Raw genomic sequence first — 19,646 nt, forward strand, 5'->3', positions numbered from 1 at the left:
GGAATTTCCCCAGCATTGCCCCCACTTTCGACAGGGCTCTCCAGCAGTCATGGGATCCAGATAAACTCTTTAAAATGCGGGACATGTTTCCGGATGGCACTTTCTGTGAACTTACAGATTTTATTGATGCGGTGGGTGGGGGCCAGTTTAATGGCTTTCAATTTCACCGAATGAAGGCAGCATTCGCTGCTATATGGCCAACATTCCCACTGGAACCCCTGACGCATGAATGTATCAGAGCTGTGGTATCTGAGGGTGGCCATGGCAAAGGGGTCTCGATGTTATACTCTCTGGTGCAGGCACACTCCATCTCACACAACACAATCAAAGAGACCTGGGAGGGCGACACGGGCACCGTGATCGATGACGTTAAGTGGTCCCGCTATTGCCAACTCACCAAAACTGTCTCGATGAACTCTGGGCTGCGGCTAATACAATTCAAGATTTTAAATCAACTGCACTACTCCCCTGCCAGAGTAGTCAAATTTGTAGAGAACTGTAAAGGATCCTGCCCAAAATGCGACGCACCAGACGCTGGAACATACCACATGTACTGGTCATGCCAGTTGATCGCAGAGTTCTTGCAGGAGGTTGCGGAGCTCCTCGAGGAGATCACCGCAATTCCAGCTACCACATCCCTCTTAAAATACCTGTTTGGGGATATCAGCATGGTGAAAGAAACCACTAGGCGACTGTTTAATATCTCATGCGTCATTGCCAAGCGATGTATCCTGAAGTGTTGGAAATCCTCGGCGAGGCCAACTCGAACTGATTTTTTGAATCTTATGCACGGTGAATGATAATGAGGAACTCTTTGTGTTGTCGGTCCCAACGCCTTGCCGCCCCAAGGACATTTGGACATTGCTGCGGCTGTACTTGTGCAATCTACTGCCCGAAGCTGATGTAACACCCTCACTCTCCCCATGAGTTCATGCACCTACCTATTTGCCTTGTACATATATGTAGCAGAATTATGCCTGAATTTTTATGTAATGTTTGTATAATGGCCCTGCCGTGCAGCAGCTTTCTCAATAAATAAAAGGTTTTTTTTTTTTAAAGTGCGTGAACGACAATATTAGGAAAGAGCTGTGGAAAGAAAGGAATCCCACCCTTGACAAAGCCATAGAAATTGCAAAAATGGTTGAACACACAGAAAGATGTATTAGTACTCTTCAATCTGATAAAGCTGGTGATCAAATAAAAGACAGAGCCAAACTTGAGGAGGGTATGGTACACAGAGTGTACAAGATGTCACTAAAGCCATTTTCTACTGAATTGTCCAAGAAGGTCGAGAGGAGAGGAGATGAGCGAAAGTTCCCTTTACTGTCTGGGAATTCAGTCTACAATATATCCTCACCGCCTGCCACCAGTGTTAGGCAAAGTTTGGATGCAGTTCCCTCTGGGAACACTACAAACAACTATGACTATAGGTATAGGCAACCCAACCTTTGGTATAAGCTTGTACTACACAGTTTTGGTAGCGTGTTGAGCAGCCAGGCTTAAGTCAAGAGGGGAAATGTGAGCAGTAGTGGAGTTACACAAAGATTCACAGTTACAGGTATTCAAATAAACTCTTACACTCAAGGTTTCTTGCATAAACAATTATTAATTTATTTATCAGTCAGTTATAAAGCCTTCTTTAGAAGTGAGCAATAGAATAGTAACAAACAAATATAATTCAATACTGTACACTCTGAGTTTCTGAATCAGACAAGACCCTTTTGGGATGGCCCACAGACACAACCTACACCCACAGGTGACTTCAGTAACAAGGGTTCTGAGGACATTAATATCTTACTGTTGGTATTCAGAACACTCTTGAAAGGTTGCTAAAAGGCAAAGGTCATTAGAACACAAATATCCATAAGCAGGGCAAATACTTTTAGAGTTCACTAGAAGAGTCATTCAATTCAATAGGCTAAGCCAAAGTCAATGGGCAAAAGTCTTTGATAGGATAAAGAACTTCTGGTAAGTAATGGAAAAGTCTTTGCACAAGTTATTAGGAGTCTTTGAAGGAAAGAAGAATTAAATGTAGGGCCACAAGCTGATTAGACTTGCGAGTTGCATAAATTACAAGCACTTCCACAGTAAGAGGTAATTTCTCTTAGACTTGTTTTACAGTACCTTGGTAAAGAAGAAAAGCTGCAGCTGAAGACTTCTGTTCCTGTGCAGCTCTGCAGATCTCACTGTTCCTCAGCCTCAGTCGTGGAGACAGGAGGGAGAAAGTCGGGGGACTCCTGCATTGCACTGGCACGGTCAAAGCTGATAACCGGCAAACTTTACTGTCAGTGGCTGTTTCGCGTTTCAGCTCCTTGTGGTACAGCAAATAGCAATAAGCGCTGTTCTTGGATGTCAAGGTGGACTTTCCTCACATCTGAGGTCCTGCACTCCACTGAGGGGGGTCAGGCTTGGTCAGTCCTGCTTTGTGGGAGTCCGGAGGATCTTCCAAAAACTTTAGACCAGCTTACAAGCAACGCACACAATCTGGTGTCCCTCTCCCTGGCTCTACGGTTTCCTGCAGCAACTCTTAGGAAATTAAACCAGCTCCAAGATGGGTGTCCAGGTGGCTTACTTGGGAGTTGAATGGTCCCACCAAATCAAGGGGAGAAGTCATCCTTGCAGGGCTTCTCTGTCGATGCAAACTTGGCAAGTAGTCACTGCAGCAGGGCTTCACCGGGCAAACCAACGGTCCAGGAGTTGCAGCAGGCATCCTCTTCAAGCTCGTCTTCGGTTCCTTCGTCCAGTGGTCGACTCTGCCTTCCAAGCCAAAAGACTTACCTTTTATTCAGTTCTCCCCCATTCATTCCAGCTGTCACTCACCCAGCAGGGTGGCGGTCCTTGCCGGACAGTGAGCCAGCCAATCACCACAGAGTGCATTTGGGTCTCCTAGGAGACTAAGCACAGGGAGTTTCGGGTACCTCCCTCACTTCCTGCCTACCCCAGACACTCGGGCGCCAGAAGCAGGTTTCTCTCAGAAACCCTGTCAAAGGCGAAATGATCAAAGAGACCAAACCTGGTTTGGCGCGCAGAGAAACTCTCTAGAAGGACCTTTCCACAAAGACCTGGCGAAAAAAGAAGACCGGCCACCATTTTAGCAAAGATGGCTGAACGCCATTTTGAAAAAGATGGCTCCCGCAGTTAACGTTACCAGGTCCGGGAATCGTCGCAGTAATTGCAAACCTAGGTAGTTCAAAACAAAACCACTGCCACCAGCCAGTCAATTGAGGAAAGGGTAACATAAACATTTTTACATGAGCATTTAGACACAGGGGATACCAAGTAACCCCTCCAGCACTCTATTGTAAGATAGGGTGTGCTGGGTCCAGCAGGTACAATGCTAAGTAAAGCCAATTTCACTTTACTGCTCTGGAAAACAGTAGTTGATCCCAGAGAAGGTATTTAAACCTTGGAAAATCTGGAAGACTTCGCTGTGGCACTGCACTGAAGGTGCTTTGAGACACAATTGTAAAAGATTATGCCTATGGAGTTGGTTAGACTCCATAACCAAAAGGAAACACACACAGAAAACAAATCGAATTAAAAGTACAAAGTCCCAAAGTTCAGCAAAAGAGCTGGGGGTCTCTAAGGTAGAGAGGAATTAGCACATTAATGAGAATTCTCCCTAACACAAGGCATCCCCGAACAATTTATGTTTTTCAAACAAGAGCTTTAGGGCCGTGGCTTTCTGGGAGCCCTCCAATTTCCAATTGTTTACACACATGTGTCATCTTCCTGAGAAGGTTGCACCGATTGCCATTGCAGTACTTCTTACACCGTTGTAAACAAAAGGTATGACATAAATCGGGTCCCGGCAAAAATATGAATCGTAGCTCCCACCTTTGCCAAGCCGGGTGAAACAGATGAGCTGGCGGGTGGGCGGGTGTGTAGATGCTTTGGCGGGTGACACCCGCCAAAAGCGTGTGAGTTGAGAGCTATGGCTACGATTCATATTTTTGCCGGGACCCGATTTCGAGATCCCGAAATCGGGTCCCGGCGCGACTCTTCCTGCGTGAATGGAGGCGTGAAAAGCAAGTGTCATGCTTTTCACGCCCCCATAGCTCTCAACCATGTGTCTCGCAAAGGCGGGTGAAATCACCCGATTTTGTTTCTGGCGGGTGAGACGCCCATTGGAATGAATGGGCGTGCATGAGGCTTGGCGGGTGAGTCAGCCCTTTGCAAGGCGGGTGACACCCGCCAAAAGCGGGTGAGTTGAGAGCTATGCGCCCCCATTTCCTCCCCCTTCCCCTCCCTGGCGCTCTCCTCCAATGAGAGGATTGTGCCTGGGAGCATTCCTCCCCAGCCCCCTCCCGTAAAAGGTCAGCGACATAGAAGTAGGACTGCCGTTTCATGTTTTTACGGCAGTCCTACTTTTATGTTTATGGCCTTTCTGGGTTTTCACCCGCCTTGGTATCAAAAAAGGTTGAGAGGTATGGATGCAGGTCTACTATAAAAGCTGTGGTATCACTTAACACTGTGGAGCTATCTCTGGTTGCAAAGATCATGCAGACTTAGCCACCATAAATGTGGGCGGGGCATTCCGGTGACGTAGATCTCAGGGTTTTTCATTTTGAAATATAGGCAAGTATGTTTGGGCCCTCTAAGGGGGCCAACCCAATCATTAGGTGGGGGCAGAAACAATATTTTTTACTGAAGGGGGGCTTGGTATCAATAAGTTTAAATACCATTGCACTAGAATCTGGTGGTCCTAACAATTATTATTGTTCGTTGCACATTGGGAAATTAAATACTGGGACGAGGAAGACGCTCCTCCTCTTTCTTAGTTTCCCTAGTTAACGGTATCCGCAGTCCTTCTTTTGTGTCGCTGAAAGCCAGGCCCGCTCTGCTGGTTGCCATGGGCACGCTTGCTTCCGTTCCCGACTTGCACCGCGCGCGGGATTGTTGTTGTTGTTGTTTGGGGGCGGAAGCACGTGGTGCGAGTGGCAGCGCGAGCTGTGAGGATGATCGGGAGCATCCTGTTCTACATCCTGCTCCCCGCGGCCCGGGCCCTGAGGGGGTGGAGCCGCGGTAAGGTGTCACACCAGGCAATGGAGGAGCCGTGGGGACGGGCACGGGGGTTCAGTAGGCCCGAAGCGAAAGGAGAGGGCGCCATACAAGGTGGCAGTAACGGTTGGGGGGGAAAGGGGGCGTTGCCACACAATAGGAAGAGGCAGCCTCGTCTACTCTGCTTGTTTATTTCGAAGACTTCCCTTTTCCGTTGCCCCCAAATTATTGCACTCATGTCCCTTCCTGGACGCGTTTAAATGTTGCATATGGGAAGGAGATGGCACATGACCAAGGGCCAGGAGATGGCCCAAAGGGGAGTTCTAGGTTATCAGAAGGTGTCTTGTGTGTCCCCCACCCACCAACACCCTCTAGTCCACTTGTTTGATCACTTTAGAGCCAAATGTCGTTTTAACAACACAGAGCACAACAAATAATACTGTTAGACTGTTATTTATGCGCACTTGTTAGATTTCTCTGCAGGGTTCGGCTTTCCAAGGCTGAGTGCGTCAAAAGATTGGACCGCTATGGTGATGATGGGCAGAGTGTGCATTATTTTTTAACGTATTGTGGCCCCTCCATTGTGTGTAAGTAACCCCGCCCAAATGGGGCCCTGTTAGGGAGGGGGTTATTAATAAGTGTATAGAAACCACAAGCCGCAAGAAGTTTTAATGTGTGTGTTTACTACTGGACATACCTGACTGTACCACGTTCCCCACCACAGGGGACATAAGGAATCCTGGGGCTGAGGGACAACGGTAGGCCCCCACTGCCAACAGCCAGCGACATGGATTTGACTTACCTGAAGAGGACGACAGTTGAAAAGTGACAGTTGGAAGAAGGGGCACAAGAGGAAAGACAGAGAAACTAAAGTATAGCAGAAAGAAAGGGGAAAGGGTAAAGAAGATCTGCATTGCCTGGGGGGGACCCAGCCTTGAGCGCTCCCCCACCCCCGGGCCTCCTGAAATCGCTGAGTCTGCCAGCTGCAGCCTGGCGTGACATCAAGCCCCAAACTGTGTGTGTGGAGCGGCCTGGGTGAATGAAAACGGCCGGGCCACGTGTGTGGGATGGTCCCAGAGCGTGGCCTAGCATATGATATATGAGCTGGCATTTATAACGCCTATACACAAGTGTTTCAAGGTGCGATGAGGCAAGGGGGGGAACAGAGGGAGGACAGACAACGATCCTACTAGGCCAATTGTCATTCAGATGGTGCAAGTGCATGGGAAGGGGGGAAAAGGAAAAGTGCACGGGGGAAGGGAGAGGGGAAAGTGCAGTACATGGGAAACAGTGGAATAAATGAGAAAATAAATAAACGGCCAGCTGGTGGCAAGTGCAAGGAAGTGCAGACAAAGTGCTGGTAGGGGGACTGTAGGGATACAGAACAACGGTCCCTAGGTGCAGGGGTTGCCACGGAGGCAGTGCAGTGGGCAATTGAAGGGGCCTGGGCCAGCGATCAGAAAGGGTGGCCAGGTAACCCGGGCAGTTTCAGTCAGGAAATCGGCAGGGGAGAGGGGGAGAAAAAGCAGAGGCGAAGAGGAAGGTTTTGAGGTGCTTCCGGAGATGGTTCTCAAGTTTCAGGGAGGCAGGAAGGCTGTTCCAGAGAGAAGCCCCAGCCGAAGAGAGTAATCTGCCACCAACTCGTTGCTTGGAGAAGCCACTGACACTGAGGGAGTTTGAGGCGGATGAACAAAGAGCTCGAGAAGAAAGACATTTAGGAAGAGAGTGTTGAAGATATTTCGATTAGCATGCAGTGGCCCGCCTGATGGCCTACCCGTGTGGACCTTAAAATAGAAAAGCCCTGGGCCGTGTGTGCGGTGTGGCCCGGGTGAAGTAAAAGCCCCAGTCCAGGGCAGTGTGGCAAGGCAACCTGAACTGGGGTGCGGCCAAAGGGTTCTGGGCCGCCCGGGGGCCAGTCCGGCAGCTTGGAGGAGAAAGAAGTCCCGCCCCATGGCCATGCATGGTGGACGGTGAAGATGAAAACCCTGATGGGTCAGGTGGGGAGAGAGCGACACTGCCAGCACCACCAGGTGGCCTGCGCAACCCGGAGCCAGACGGGGAGAACAGAGAAAGCAGAACTTATCTGGAGCCCCTGTCGCAATGTCTAATGCGGCCGGGGCTCAGCGCAATGTGCGTTGTCTGGGCACGGACTGCGGACAGGTGGGGCTGGAGTCCACCGATGGCTTTCCCCGTCTAAGAAAAATCATCACCACGGAAGAAGATGGATCAAAGGGCTTGTAAAGCCCTGGGACTTCCATGCTGTTATACACGCCACCACAGAGGAAAACATCAGGGTTCCCAAAACCCTATATGTATTCAAGGGCTCTCAAAGCTCTAGGAGATGCATTTACACTACGTACACCACCACAGAGGAAGCTTTAACCTCAACATTACCAAGAATGAAAAGGGCTCCTAAAGCCCTGTATGGACAAAGGGCTCCCAAAACCCAGAGAGGTGGCCCGTGGCAGAGTGGGGCTTTGAGTGTATTTATTTTTTTAAAGCGCACCACGCCCTGAGGCATCTAGGCGCTGGTTACAGAAATTGCATGGTACAGTACATAAAGTGCAAGAGCAGACACGTGATTACATTGTGGATGTAGGTGGTGTAGGCCACGCCTCAAGTTACGGGTGCCACATCAGGCATGAAATCAGCATAAGAGAAAAAGTAGGTATGTGTGCACAGACTGGAAAAGCCTCACCTCATTTTACAGGGAGCTACATCATGCAAGCAAACCGTAAAAGAGGTAGGGTGTATGCGCAGACTGGAAAAGCCTCACCTCATGTTACGGGGTGCTACCTCAGGCATACAAACAGCATAAGAGACATGAGGTCGAATCAGGTGAGTTGCAGGAAGCATCCTTTTACAGTAAGATGCTACATACGGTCAAATCGTGTGTATATATATAGATTTAACCGCTGGATTGCGTCAGAATTCTGGAATACGAGGAGACATAATAAGCTATGCGATGAAAAGTGTGACGAGACATCGTAGCAGTGGGAGCACCTGGGCCTCCGCTCTTACGGCCGGAAAGTCGCTGAAAGGAAGTTTTGATGGTGGAATCACAGGGCAGCGAAGGCACATGGAGCATTAGTCAATTGTGGATTGAGGCTAGCCCATGTACAACAAGATCAACAATAATCGGCTTTGCTTGGTATGGCTTCGCATGGCATTACAAAATGAGTATGACATGTTTTTAAACCCAAGCAAAGATAAACATTAAGCAGTAATTAACTTGCATTATTCCATACAAACTGGTGGTGTCGCGTCTAGTGCAAGCATGTTGTTAAACGGAATTGCAGCCTGAGAGGATTGCGGGTAACAGATTGGGAGCACAACAAGGGGAGCAGTTCATGTGAGCCTCAGTTCTTACAGCTGGAAATTGCTGAAAGTAAGTTTTGTTGACGGAAATACCAGGGCAGCAAAAGGTACATTGAGAGCCTCACATGTGCTTTGTGCAACATCGCCCGAATGGCGTTAGTCAGAGGCGTTACCAGGATTGTCTAAGAAGTGGTGCTTTAAGCTAATGTAGTTGGGCCCAACGCACTGACCTTAGCATATGTAAATGCCCATACAGCTCTGCTCAGTGGGCATTTACAGATTTTGGGTGGGCCTTGCCTGCTCGGGCCCTACCCTGTCTACGCCTCTGGCGTTAGTCATGCAATAGGCGACGAGCCTGTTGGTATGAGGCCGTGTAAGGTGGGAGGGCACTGGTGACCGAGCGTGTGGGCATCACAGAATCGCTCCAACGCAGGGTGAGCCGAAATCTGCTCTGAGGTGGCAAGGAGCAAGATGAAATGTTAAATGGTGACGGCAGGCATGAGGAGGACTCTGCAGAAGCTGCAGTGGGTGAAGCGATACCAGGAAGGTACGGTTAGCCACAAGCATTGGTGCACTACAGCAGTGAAATCATCCCAGGAAGGTACTGTAATCCAATGACTGACAAATGTGGACAGTGACTTTGGTAAAAAAGGGCAGTCTGCAGCTGCCAAGATTATTTAAAGTGTAATAGAGGAAAGGTGAAATTAAATGAAGTGTGGCAGCAATGGAATAAAAGTGATGCTCAGGGTGAAGAAATTGATAACCTTCTAAAGGTTAACGTGAAGTGGGGTTTGCGCAATGTGTATCTCTTACCCATACTATTGCATTGTCAAACATAGAATTGGGGCATGCGTTGAGTTGAAGGAGGTAGATAAGTCTAACGGTTTGTGTAAGGGTTGGATTCTATTTTACTATTTTATATAAAAGCCTGTTGGGGCACTAAAACTCCCCTTTTGACTACTGTGCCTTTAAAATTTGGAACTCAGTATTGTGGCCCATCTCCTGAATTAATAATAATTTTATTTGCAGGTTACTCAGCACCTTCACAAGAACAGGAGGACTGGGATGGTGAGTGTGACCTTTTGCTTGGAGTATTTTTAATACTGTGCTGACCAGGGCCAGAAAAAAAAAACAGTGGCTACAGATATGTAATGTTGTGTTAATTGAACATAAGGGATGCCATTTTGAACATAAATTATACGAATAAGAAGCAATATAGGTGGCAGTCCTTTACAATAGTATGAGGATATCTTCATGAGAGTAATGTAGAAGTGGTTAAATGAGACATGGACTATAACAAGGACGGAGACTGAGGACAGATGTGAATATAAGGGCCTAGTCCCATAACCTGATCAATTTATAATTATTAATTTATGTACATAATCAGAAGTGACGTAACATAAAAGGACATTAGAAGGCTTTTTTTTTTTAGGCATTGCTACTCGATTGAAAATTACATCACACAATGTTGCCGGAGTGAGTTAAGAAGAAAATAAATTTGGTTTGTGTGTGTCTGTAATGTAGGAATGGTCACTATTATTCTTTTTTGTTTTGTGCACGAGTACAGTAATCAGAATTTATTTAATAATCTAAGTAAGGAAACCACATGTATCCCAGTCAATCCTGTATCATAGTAGGGCTTATGACTGATGCACACTGCTTTAAAACATGTACTTTCTTCGATTTAATTAGTTCTTTGCACACCAGTAATGAGAAATCTTCCTTTCTGTTAGAGATGGTTGGTTACTCAAATTGTGGTAGTTTAACTGAAAGGTGAACATCTGATTCAATGGGTGGTTTATGTAGCTGACTAAGATTCAGTGAGATCCATCTAAGGACGTCTGTGTTGTTGTATCAGTCATTAAACGTGTGTTTGGTACGTGGGCTCTTATCAAGTAGGACACTTTTTGGAAGGTCTAGATCCAAAAAAAAGGTTCTCCCAAAATACCAGGACCTCTGCTTTGTAGCTGTTGAGTTCCAGGAAGTTCTTCTTCATCCAAAAGTCAGCAGCTACAAGGCATGCAAGTACACCATTTACTACTTGCTAAATACTCTTTTTGGTCAGAGAAGTATCTTTCTGTAATCTATGCAAGTGAACATGTAGAAGGCAAAAATAAGGTCTGCAAAGGGAGATGCATAAAGATGAAAAAGAGAGGTTTTAATTGCACTGCGTTTTTTCAAATGTTGAAAGAAGCACATGTTCCATATCTGATCACTCGGTTGTTTCCACCACCATCTTCTTTCGAAACCTCTGACCTTTCCTCACCACTTGCTTCACCTATTACTAAAAGGAAACGTAAGCTTTCTGTCATCCCCCGCCTTCTCTTTGACCTACAGTTCTTACTCTCCTCCTTCACACACGATTGCTCTTCCACCAACTCTGCCTTCTCCAGCCTCCAATCCCTACAATATGACTCATTGTCCTCTCACTTCCACCCCTGAGTCTCTGCATCCTCAGCCATGGGTGACCCCATTCACGTGCTCTCTCCGCACGGACATGCGTTGACAGCTGTGCAAATGATATGATGCGTCATTTATAACGTGCCTGTACACAAGTGTGCGGTAGGCCCGGAGGCAGTGCAGGGGCTTCTGGTCATGGATCAGCCTGGTGCCCATTGAGATTCTGAGGGTAGCCAGGCAATTAGTCAGCGCAGCATACAGGTAGGTCATCGGGGGAGAGAGAGAAAGCAGAAGCAGAAAGGAAGGTCTTGAGCTGCTTTCGGAACCTCAGGTGGTCCTGCTCAAGTTTGAGAGGGGCAGGGAGGCCATTCCAGAGGGAGGCACCTGCAGAGGAGAGAGATATATCAACCACTCTCTGCCTGGAGAAGCGTCTGACTCTCAGAGAGTTGGAGGTGGCTGAGTGAAGGGCTTGAGAAGGAATGTGTTTAGGAGGAGAGAGTTAGATGTAGTGTGGGTCCCGGCCCCAGAAAGCCTTGTGGACAATGCAGAGGGTCTTGAACTTTTTCCTTGCAGCCACCGGGAGTCAGTAGAGAGATTTCTGGCTGGAGAGATACGATACCTGTGCTTGAGGCCAAGGACAAGTCTCGCAGTCCTGTTCTGGATTAGTTGCAGAGGGGGCGTAGAATAGTGGAAGGCAGATTGAGAAAGAGGCTATTGCAGTAGTCAAACCTAGAGAAAACCAGGGCTCTGGAGACTGAGCTTTGGGGTAAAGTGAGAAAAGGAAGAATACCTCTGAGAAGATGCAGCTGGTAGTGGGACTTCTTAGCGAGGTCAGTGATGTGAGGAGAGAGTGGAGTCGAAGATGACACCAAGGTTTTTTGCTTCACAGGATGAGGGCACAAGGCAAAGAGGGAAAGTGGGATCGGGTCCCAGTGAGAAGCATCTCCGTCTTACTGGCATTAAGACATGGAGGCATACCCACTTGCACGAGGACCTGCAAGACTACCTCTCTGCTCTGAAGTCCACTGTTGATAGAGCGAAAAATGAATTTTACCTAACCCTCATTGGCTCTCACTCCAACCATCCTCACCGGCTACAGGGCACCCTAAACTCCCTCCACCTAAGTATTTAACTAACCGCTCCACTCTCGCAGCTAATGACTTAGCTGCATACGTTGCTGCATTCATTTCCAAAATTAGACTCTCTCCTGACCTTCCTCACACTCCCTCCTCCTACATTTTACACTTCATCTACTCTACCATCATCCCCTGCATCTATCTTCTATTTTAGACACACTAATACTGACAAAGTGCACTCTCTGATGTTAAACTCTACAAAAACAGAGGTGTACTTCTTCCCTGCCAAAAGCTCACTTGCATCTCTTCCTCTGCCTATCCAGTTCCCACCTGTTGCTCTCGCCTGCTCTTCTTCAGCTAGAAACCTCAGTGTCATGTATGACCCTTATCACACCTTCTCTACTTTTCATCTCGAAAGCTGGAACAGCAGCTCACCTCAACCTCCTAAAATATTAGGAAATTGGGCACCTCCTTCCTTTCAACACCGCCAAGCATCTCTTAACCACTCTTGTCCTCTTTGGTCTCCCCAACTATGCTTTCTGTGCTCTCAACAAGCTAATTAAGTTTGCTACTGGGACTCTTTGAACTGCCTCACTTCACACCTACTTCCTTGTACCATTATTAGGCTGAATGGCTGATTGTGCAAAACAGGGCCATATTTAAATTTCTTCTACTGGTTCACAAATCTATCCACGGTAAGGCTCCACTGCATCTGTCCTCTATCCAACTCTATAAGCCTTCTCGTAATTTCCACTCTGCCTCCTTGACTACCCTTGTTGCCCCTTGCCCTCCCTGTGCTTTCTCTCCATCACTTGCATGGAATTCTCTTCTCCCGGACATCTGAGAAACAGTCCATGCAGATTTGTTCAAAACCAAACTAAAAGCCTACCTCCTCCCCTCCGAGTTACCCTCTTAACCTATTTCTCATGTGCCTGCTAGGTAACATTTTTTCCCTCGCCTCTAACCTGCCTCTGTCCCTCCCTTCCTCTGCCTGCACTCTAGTACTTAACCCATCATGGTCACATCCCGAGCACAGCTGGCTACCGCCTACCTGCACTTAAAAATGTCCACTGTTCATTGTGCTTAATCTAGGTATGTCCACTTATGTATTGTCCCTGATGACTGTTCCATTTACTGCCCTCCACAACCTGGTCAGAATGTCTCTCAAACTCACCCCATTGCAAGAAGCTCACTGCTTCCTGTCAAATATGATTTCTTATCTATAGTATGTTCTTTTGTGACCAAAAGAGCATTGTTCCTCCTGTATATAAATACCAAGTTGGGAGGGGTAGGGCAGCAAGATGTGGTTTAACTCACGCTAACCATGATAGACAAGGAAGATGCCCTTTCGGGAGCATGCGCCTGAACCCAGTCTTTGCCAGGGTTGTGACCAGCTATGATGACATGGTCGACTGCACCAAAACTGACTCATTGTTATTAATTACTTATATGGCGCATAAAACTGGGTACCGGGCAGACATTGTCTGCATCTGAGCACAGATGGAAAAAAATAGAACCGGAACAAAGATTGGTGTCTAAGCCAAAGGGTAACCAAGATAGTTATAGAAAAAGGTGGTTTTTTAATTTTGTACAGAAAAATGTCAAAAACTGAAGGAACATAGTTGTGGCGGGAGATTGTTCCAAAGATGAGGACCAAGACATCTGTCGCCTCTGGTTGAGCAACGAGCTTGAGGCGCAAATGGTACATTTTGATTGGTAGATGGAAGGGACGTGAAGTCAAATAAGTATTGATTCTAGAACAAAGATACTTAGGAGCAAGGCCATGGATACATTTGAAAACAAGACATGAGATCATATGTTGGAAATGGGCAACCAATGCAAAGACCGCCTAGCACGAGAAATGAGCAAGATTTTAGCTAACTTAAGAGACCTGCCTGACTGCCGCTTTTTTGTAATTTGGAGGCGGTTCATCAAATCGCTTGTCAGTGTGCTACAAAGGACGTTGGCATAATCTAATCGATAATTTATTATATTCCTAATTATCAAAGAATGGGGGGGTGGGTGGGTGGGAGGAAAAAAAGAATGCACTTCAGCATACGTAGCCAACAGATTGAGGATGTAGTAACCTAATTACATTGATTCATTTCATTCCAGAGTCCCAGGTCACTTTTAAATGTGTGTATCTTCTTGGCAAATCATGTGGGCACGTTGAGCATGGCAGGGGATGAAGGACAACTCAAAGGATTTTTCAGGAGATGCAAAGGCCCCAGTAGCCATAGTCTCTGTTTTGGACGGTTTGAGTTGTATTGTCACCCAACCAAAGTGGACCAGTGTCAGGCAGCTAAACAGAGCATATAGCAGTACTGATTCTGTGCCCCTACCAGGATGTCAAGTGACTAGGAAAGGGCAGGGTATGTGGTTGGTCCTAACAAATGCTTATTGTCCCTTCACTAATGGCATTGTAGATTCGAGAGCAAGTAGGTTTGAAGGTCAATATGGATTCATATACGCTACTTTGGGCAGCAGAACAGCTGCTTTTTCGAGCTCCGTAGATAAGCAACCCATTTTAGTTCATAAGGTGCAAGATCCTGATTGTGTCCCTTTTTGTAAAGACCTGATTTAGGATATGGCCCATTTGTGAACGTTTAGTCTTAATCAGTTGCTGGATAGCTGTGGTAGCCATATTTTGAACTACGTTTCTAGTGGTAGACAGAGGGAGTCTTCTCATCCGAGCTGATCAGGGGATTGCCACAGTGGCGATGCAGTCTGCACTAGCAGGTTTTCGGGGCTAATAAAGGGCCGTTCAGGTTACTTTGGTACGGGAGAATACAGTGTGGCTGTTGCAGCTTCTAAGGAGCATCGCACCTATAGAGTGATCATATGGAGCTTAAGCTGCTTTGTGAGTCACCCCAATGCTGCCTCTTCTATTATGTGAGCGATATGGATCCGTCACACCACTGCCCTCTAGCCAGTATTTTGTGATTCTTATAAAATGTGTTAATTGGTAGGTAATTGGTGAAGAATTGCTAGGTGTTTTTTCTCAGTGTGATCGTGACCATGTCCAAATTCATATTTGGGTGGAGTCGAATGTTTTATCACAGCGGGGTTTTGTGGGTGCCTAGCCTTCTGCCCGTATTTTGACCTGGCCGATGATGGTCTGGTGCCAAGTGACCAGATGGGAGAGAATGGAAGTGCTCAGGCTCCAGGAAAAGGTCGGCATGGGGGAACAGTAGGTTCAAGTCACAGACGGTGCATGTCATTGAAACAAACAGCTCTGCCAGTGCTGTGCTGCCTGTAGGCTGTATTAAGCGCTATTACAGTTGCTTTTACCCTGCTCAAAATCCTTTTTCCTTATTCCTACTTCCGATGTTTTTGGCTTTATGAAAGCAAGAACTGGGTAGGCCAGGATCGGATTGTATGTGTTACTATTGCTTGAAGAAATGTCTCCAGATGTTCTGGACTACGACTTCCATGATCCCTCACCTTTGACTATGCTTGCGAGGGCTGATGGGAGTTGTAGTTCAAAACATTTGGCGAGCCCAAGGTTGCAGACACCAGCCATAGAACGACTGAAGTAATTGACTAGGACTGGGGCCTGCGTCCTGCGGATCACCAGATGTGCTGTACTATAGTCCATCACCATTGACTATACTGGCTCGAAATGATGGAAGTTGTAGTCGAAAATATCTGGTAAACCAGGGGTTGCAGACCCGTGGTCTAGGTGGGTCCTATTCAGGTTAGCAGGAATCATTACAGCAACATTTGTGTTCGTGGCCAGTTTGTTTTACAACTTTACAAAATATATACTAGCCATAATGGTCTTCAAATCCCACATGTCTTATCATGGTGCAACTTTCAGTGCAGTCACTTATGACAATGGCAAGAGAAACTCGTATTATGATGGCCAAGCTCATGAATCCTAGGACATTATTTGCTTAGAACTGCTCCCACATGTCTTCTCATGGTGCAAGTTTCAGTGCAGTCACTTATGACAATCGCAAGAGAACATCGTATTATGATTGGCCACGCTCGTCATTCCTAGGACATGATTTGCTTAGAACTGTTGTCACCAGGTTAAGCAAGCCGGCTGCTGTTGAGACGTTTTTAAAAATGTTTCTTGCAGATTTTGTATGCTTTGTAATGTTTGGGCTGCCCTCCGTTTTTTAGGTTTCCATTTTTTTGACGCCCTTATGGGATAAGATAGGTCAATTGTTTTTGTAGTGCTTTAAAGGGCAGAAAATGCCCCCCCCCGCCTTGCTAAATATGACTTTATTGATGGACTGTTTATGGTGTGGCGCTCTTCACCGTCGGACTGGATACTATTGCCTAGGGAATGGTTGTCTGCCAGTCGTTACTACTTAGCTCTCACATAGGCGTAGAGAGCCTTTTGCAAGAACTCTTAATGCTCCCATCTCTTCTCCTTTCGTTGAAGAGCTCAAGCCAAAAGGTGAGAATGGTACTAGGAATGAGAGAACCCAGGATATGAAGTGAAAGACCATTTGGTGTATTTGAAAAATATATTGCAGCTATTAAAGCACGAAGAGGTTGGCCGCGACAAAGGAGGTAAAGTGGATGAGATTCACCCTGGAAGCTGCTTTTCAAGTTTGCTGCAAGGTTGACTCTTTCTGAACAGTAGGCTTTCTCTTCCGCTTTCTGTCCCCTTTCATGTCAATAGGCTCCTGGTTGACTGTGTTCTGTCCTTTGCCACGCTAATGTCCTGCTCCCTGATGAGACGAACTTTATCCATTTCCTGGTTGGCTGTGTCTTGCCCTTTGCCACGCTAATGTCCCTGCTCCCTGATAAAACAGGCTTTATCCATTTCATGGTTGGCTGTGTTCTGCTCTTTGCCACGCTAATGTCCCTGCTCCCTGATAAGGCGAACTTTATCCATTTCATGGTTGGCTGTGTTCTGCTCTTTGCCACGCTAATGTCCCTGCTCCCTGATAAAACGGGCTTTATCCATTTCCTGGTTGGCTGTGTTCTGCACTTTGCCACGCTAATGTCCCTGCTCCCTGATGAGACGGGCTTTATCCATTTCCTGGTTGGCTGTGTTCTTCCATTTGCCACGCTAATGTCCCTGCTCCCTGATAAGGCGGGCTTTATCCATTTCCTGATTGGCTGTGTTCTTCCATTTGCCACGCTAATGTCCCTGCTCCCTGATAAGGCGGGCTTTATCCATTTCCTGGTTGGCTGTGTTCTGTCCTTTGCCACACTAATTAATGTCCCTGCTCCCTGATGAGACGGGCTTTATCCATTTCCTGGTTGGCTGTGTACAGCACGTTGCCAGGCTAATGTCCCTGCTCCCTGATGAGACGAACTTTATCCATTTCCTGGTTGGCTGTGTCTTGCCCTTTGACACGCTAATGTCCTGCTCCCTGATGATACGGGCTTTATCCATTTCCTGGTTGGCTGTGTTCTGCACTTTGCCACGCTAATGTCCCTGCTCCCTGATGAGACAGGCTTTATCCATTTCCTGGTTGGCTGTGTTCTTCCATTTGCCACGCTAATGTCCCTGCTCCCTGATAAGGCGGGCTTTATCCATTTCCTGATTGGCTGTGTTCTGCCATTTGCCACGCTAATGTCCCTGCTCCCTGATGAGAGACGGGCTTTATCCATTTCCTAGTTGGCTTTGTTCTGCCATTTACCACGCTAATGTCCCTGCTCCCTGATAAGGCGGGCTTTATCCATTTCCTGGTTGGCTGTGTTCTGTCCTTTGCCACACTAATTAATGTCCCTGCTCCCTGATGAGACGGGCTTTATCCATTTCCTGGTTGGCTGTGTACAGCACGTTGCCACGCTAATGTCCTGCTCCCTGATGAGACGAACTTTATCCATTTCCTGGTTGGCTGTGTCTTGCCCTTTGACACGCTAATGTCCCTGCTCCCTGATAAGACAGGCTTTATCCATTTCATGGTTGGCTGTGTTCTGCTCTTTGCCACGCTAATGTCCCTGCTCCCTGATAAGGCGAACTTTATCCATTTCATGGTTGGCTGTGTTCTGCCCTTTGCCACGCTAATGTCCCTGCTGCCTGATGAGACAGGCTTTATCCATTTCCTGGTTGGCTGTGTTCTTCCATTTGCCACGCTAATGTCCCTGCTCCCTGATGAGAGACAGGCTTTATCCATTTCCTAGTTGGCTGTGTTCTGCATGTTGCCAGGCTAATGTCCCTGCTCACGGATAAGACGGTATTTATACATTTGCTGGTTGGCTGTATTCTGCCCTTTGCCACGCTAATGTCCCTGCTCCCTGATAAGGCGGCCTTTATCCATTTCCTGGTTGGCTGTGTTCTGCCATTTACCACGCTAATGTCCCTGTTCTCTGATAAGGCGGGCTTTATCCATTTCCTGGTTGGCTGTGTTCTGTCCTTTGCCACACTAATTAATGTCCCTGATCACGGATGAGACGGTATTTATCCATTTCCTGGTTGGCTGTATTCTGCCCTTTGCCACGCTAATGTCCCTGATCCCCGATGAGACGGACTGTCCGTTTCTACGGTAAGTGTCAATTTCCTTCCATGCAGACTTTATGCAGCCCTATCCATGCCCCCTGGCCTGCTAAGGGTGCCGTGCATTTCGCCATGTTGTGTTCTAGTTGATTGGCCGCGTTCTGCTCTTTGCCAAGTAGTTGTGCCCTTCACCTGCCCAGACTGTATGCTTTCTTGACCCGCTGCCTGTGCCCTTTTCACGCTCCTGCGGCATGTACCCTATTTGCCTAGTTTTTGCAACATGCAGTAGCTGTACCTGTATGGGCTGATTGTGCTCAGAGTCCTTTCCTGTCTGTGCCTTTACCCTTCTAGCTTTGCTTTGACTCGCTGTGCCCTGCCCCTTGCGCACCAGTCTGTACCCATCGTCTATGCCCAGTGCTGCCCCATGTCTGGCTTGCTGTCCCCTGCCTGGCTGTGCTCTGCGCCCCCATGGCCTGGTGACTGGGCCCAGCTATGGGCCCTCAGTGCATGAGGGGCTGAGCATGGAATGTTAATGAAGGTTTTAAAAACAATAGAGGCCGGAAGGTTCCATTCAGTTGTGAAGTGTCAGTTTACAGCAGCAGCAGCGGCGAGGGTCCGTAGCCGGCACTTGGACTCACAGCACGGAGGACTGAGGTGCACAGCAAGAGCCCCTTCCCCCCCGGAAGGGGCCCACGGTAAGCACTGGGGAGTCCGTTTGAGATGCAGAAGCTGCAGCCAGGGCTCTGCTGCGAGTAAAGTCGGCCTTGTTCTAGGGTGTGGGGCCTATGTTTCGGCTGTAGCACTCAAGCGACGTCCCGCCCGGTGTTGGGGGCTAGGTTAAAAGCACCTGTTCCACACCTGGCCCATACAACATGCCATATTTAACCAAGTTCACTTCCGTTTTTTAGCCTTAAGGCTTTTGTCAGTCCACTCCTCTGATCCCTCTTCACTTTTATCTAAACCATCCGGGCCTTTCACGGTGAGTTCTTTGTCTTGCAACAGCCACAAGAACATCCTGTTACTAGCTTAATTCATGGAAACTGGCATATTCACACATTTGTAGCAGACGGGCATCGCTAAAACGAAGGTCATGCGCTCGTGGTTAGTTGACGAGTTAAAAAAAAAGCATTGGCAAAGCCAAACATTTTGCCTTTTGTGTAGGCATGAGATGGGCATTCCGCAGGCACTGCCATAACGGTACTGCATCAAAAGGCAATAGCTGGTAAATGGTGTAAGTGGCTGGGTATTTTAAGGCAGTACCGGCGGCGAAAGCTGTTGGCTTTGGGGCTTTTTATTTTTATTTTATTTTTTAGAGCAATTCAGTGCGCAAGAAACAGATGCAAGGACACACATGTCAAGTGGATGAAGGCACACTTGGTTACAGCATTTTTATTACACCAGGAACCGGTTTATAGCTGCAATTAAAAACCCCTTAGAAATAACAG

At 47.4% G+C, this 19,646-nt stretch overlaps 1 protein-coding gene across 3 annotated transcripts in view; it reads left to right on the plus strand.

Moving 5' to 3' along the window:
- The first annotated feature begins 4,898 nt into the window (after nucleotides 1-4,898).
- ANGEL1 (angel homolog 1) overlaps nucleotides 4,899-19,646 on the plus strand; it is a 375,400-nt gene continuing 360,652 nt past the window's right edge. Inside the window, exons 1-2 of one of the 3 annotated variants that reach the window (XM_069638021.1) lie at nucleotides 4,899-5,025; nucleotides 9,349-9,387. In XM_069638021.1, coding sequence (XP_069494122.1) covers nucleotides 4,959-5,025; nucleotides 9,349-9,387 — 106 coding nt within the window. In that variant the 5' untranslated portion in view covers nucleotides 4,899-4,958. Of the gene's footprint in view, nucleotides 5,026-9,348; nucleotides 9,388-18,718; nucleotides 18,897-19,646 lie in introns of those variants that run through there. The other 2 variants (XM_069638022.1, XM_069638020.1) reach the window with 2 other exon arrangements.

Source organism: Ambystoma mexicanum, chromosome 14, assembly GCF_040938575.1.
Source record: "Ambystoma mexicanum isolate Mex_15411 chromosome 14, UKY_AmexF1_1, whole genome shotgun sequence".
In the NCBI taxonomy this organism is placed as follows: Eukaryota; Metazoa; Chordata; class Amphibia; order Caudata; family Ambystomatidae; genus Ambystoma; species Ambystoma mexicanum.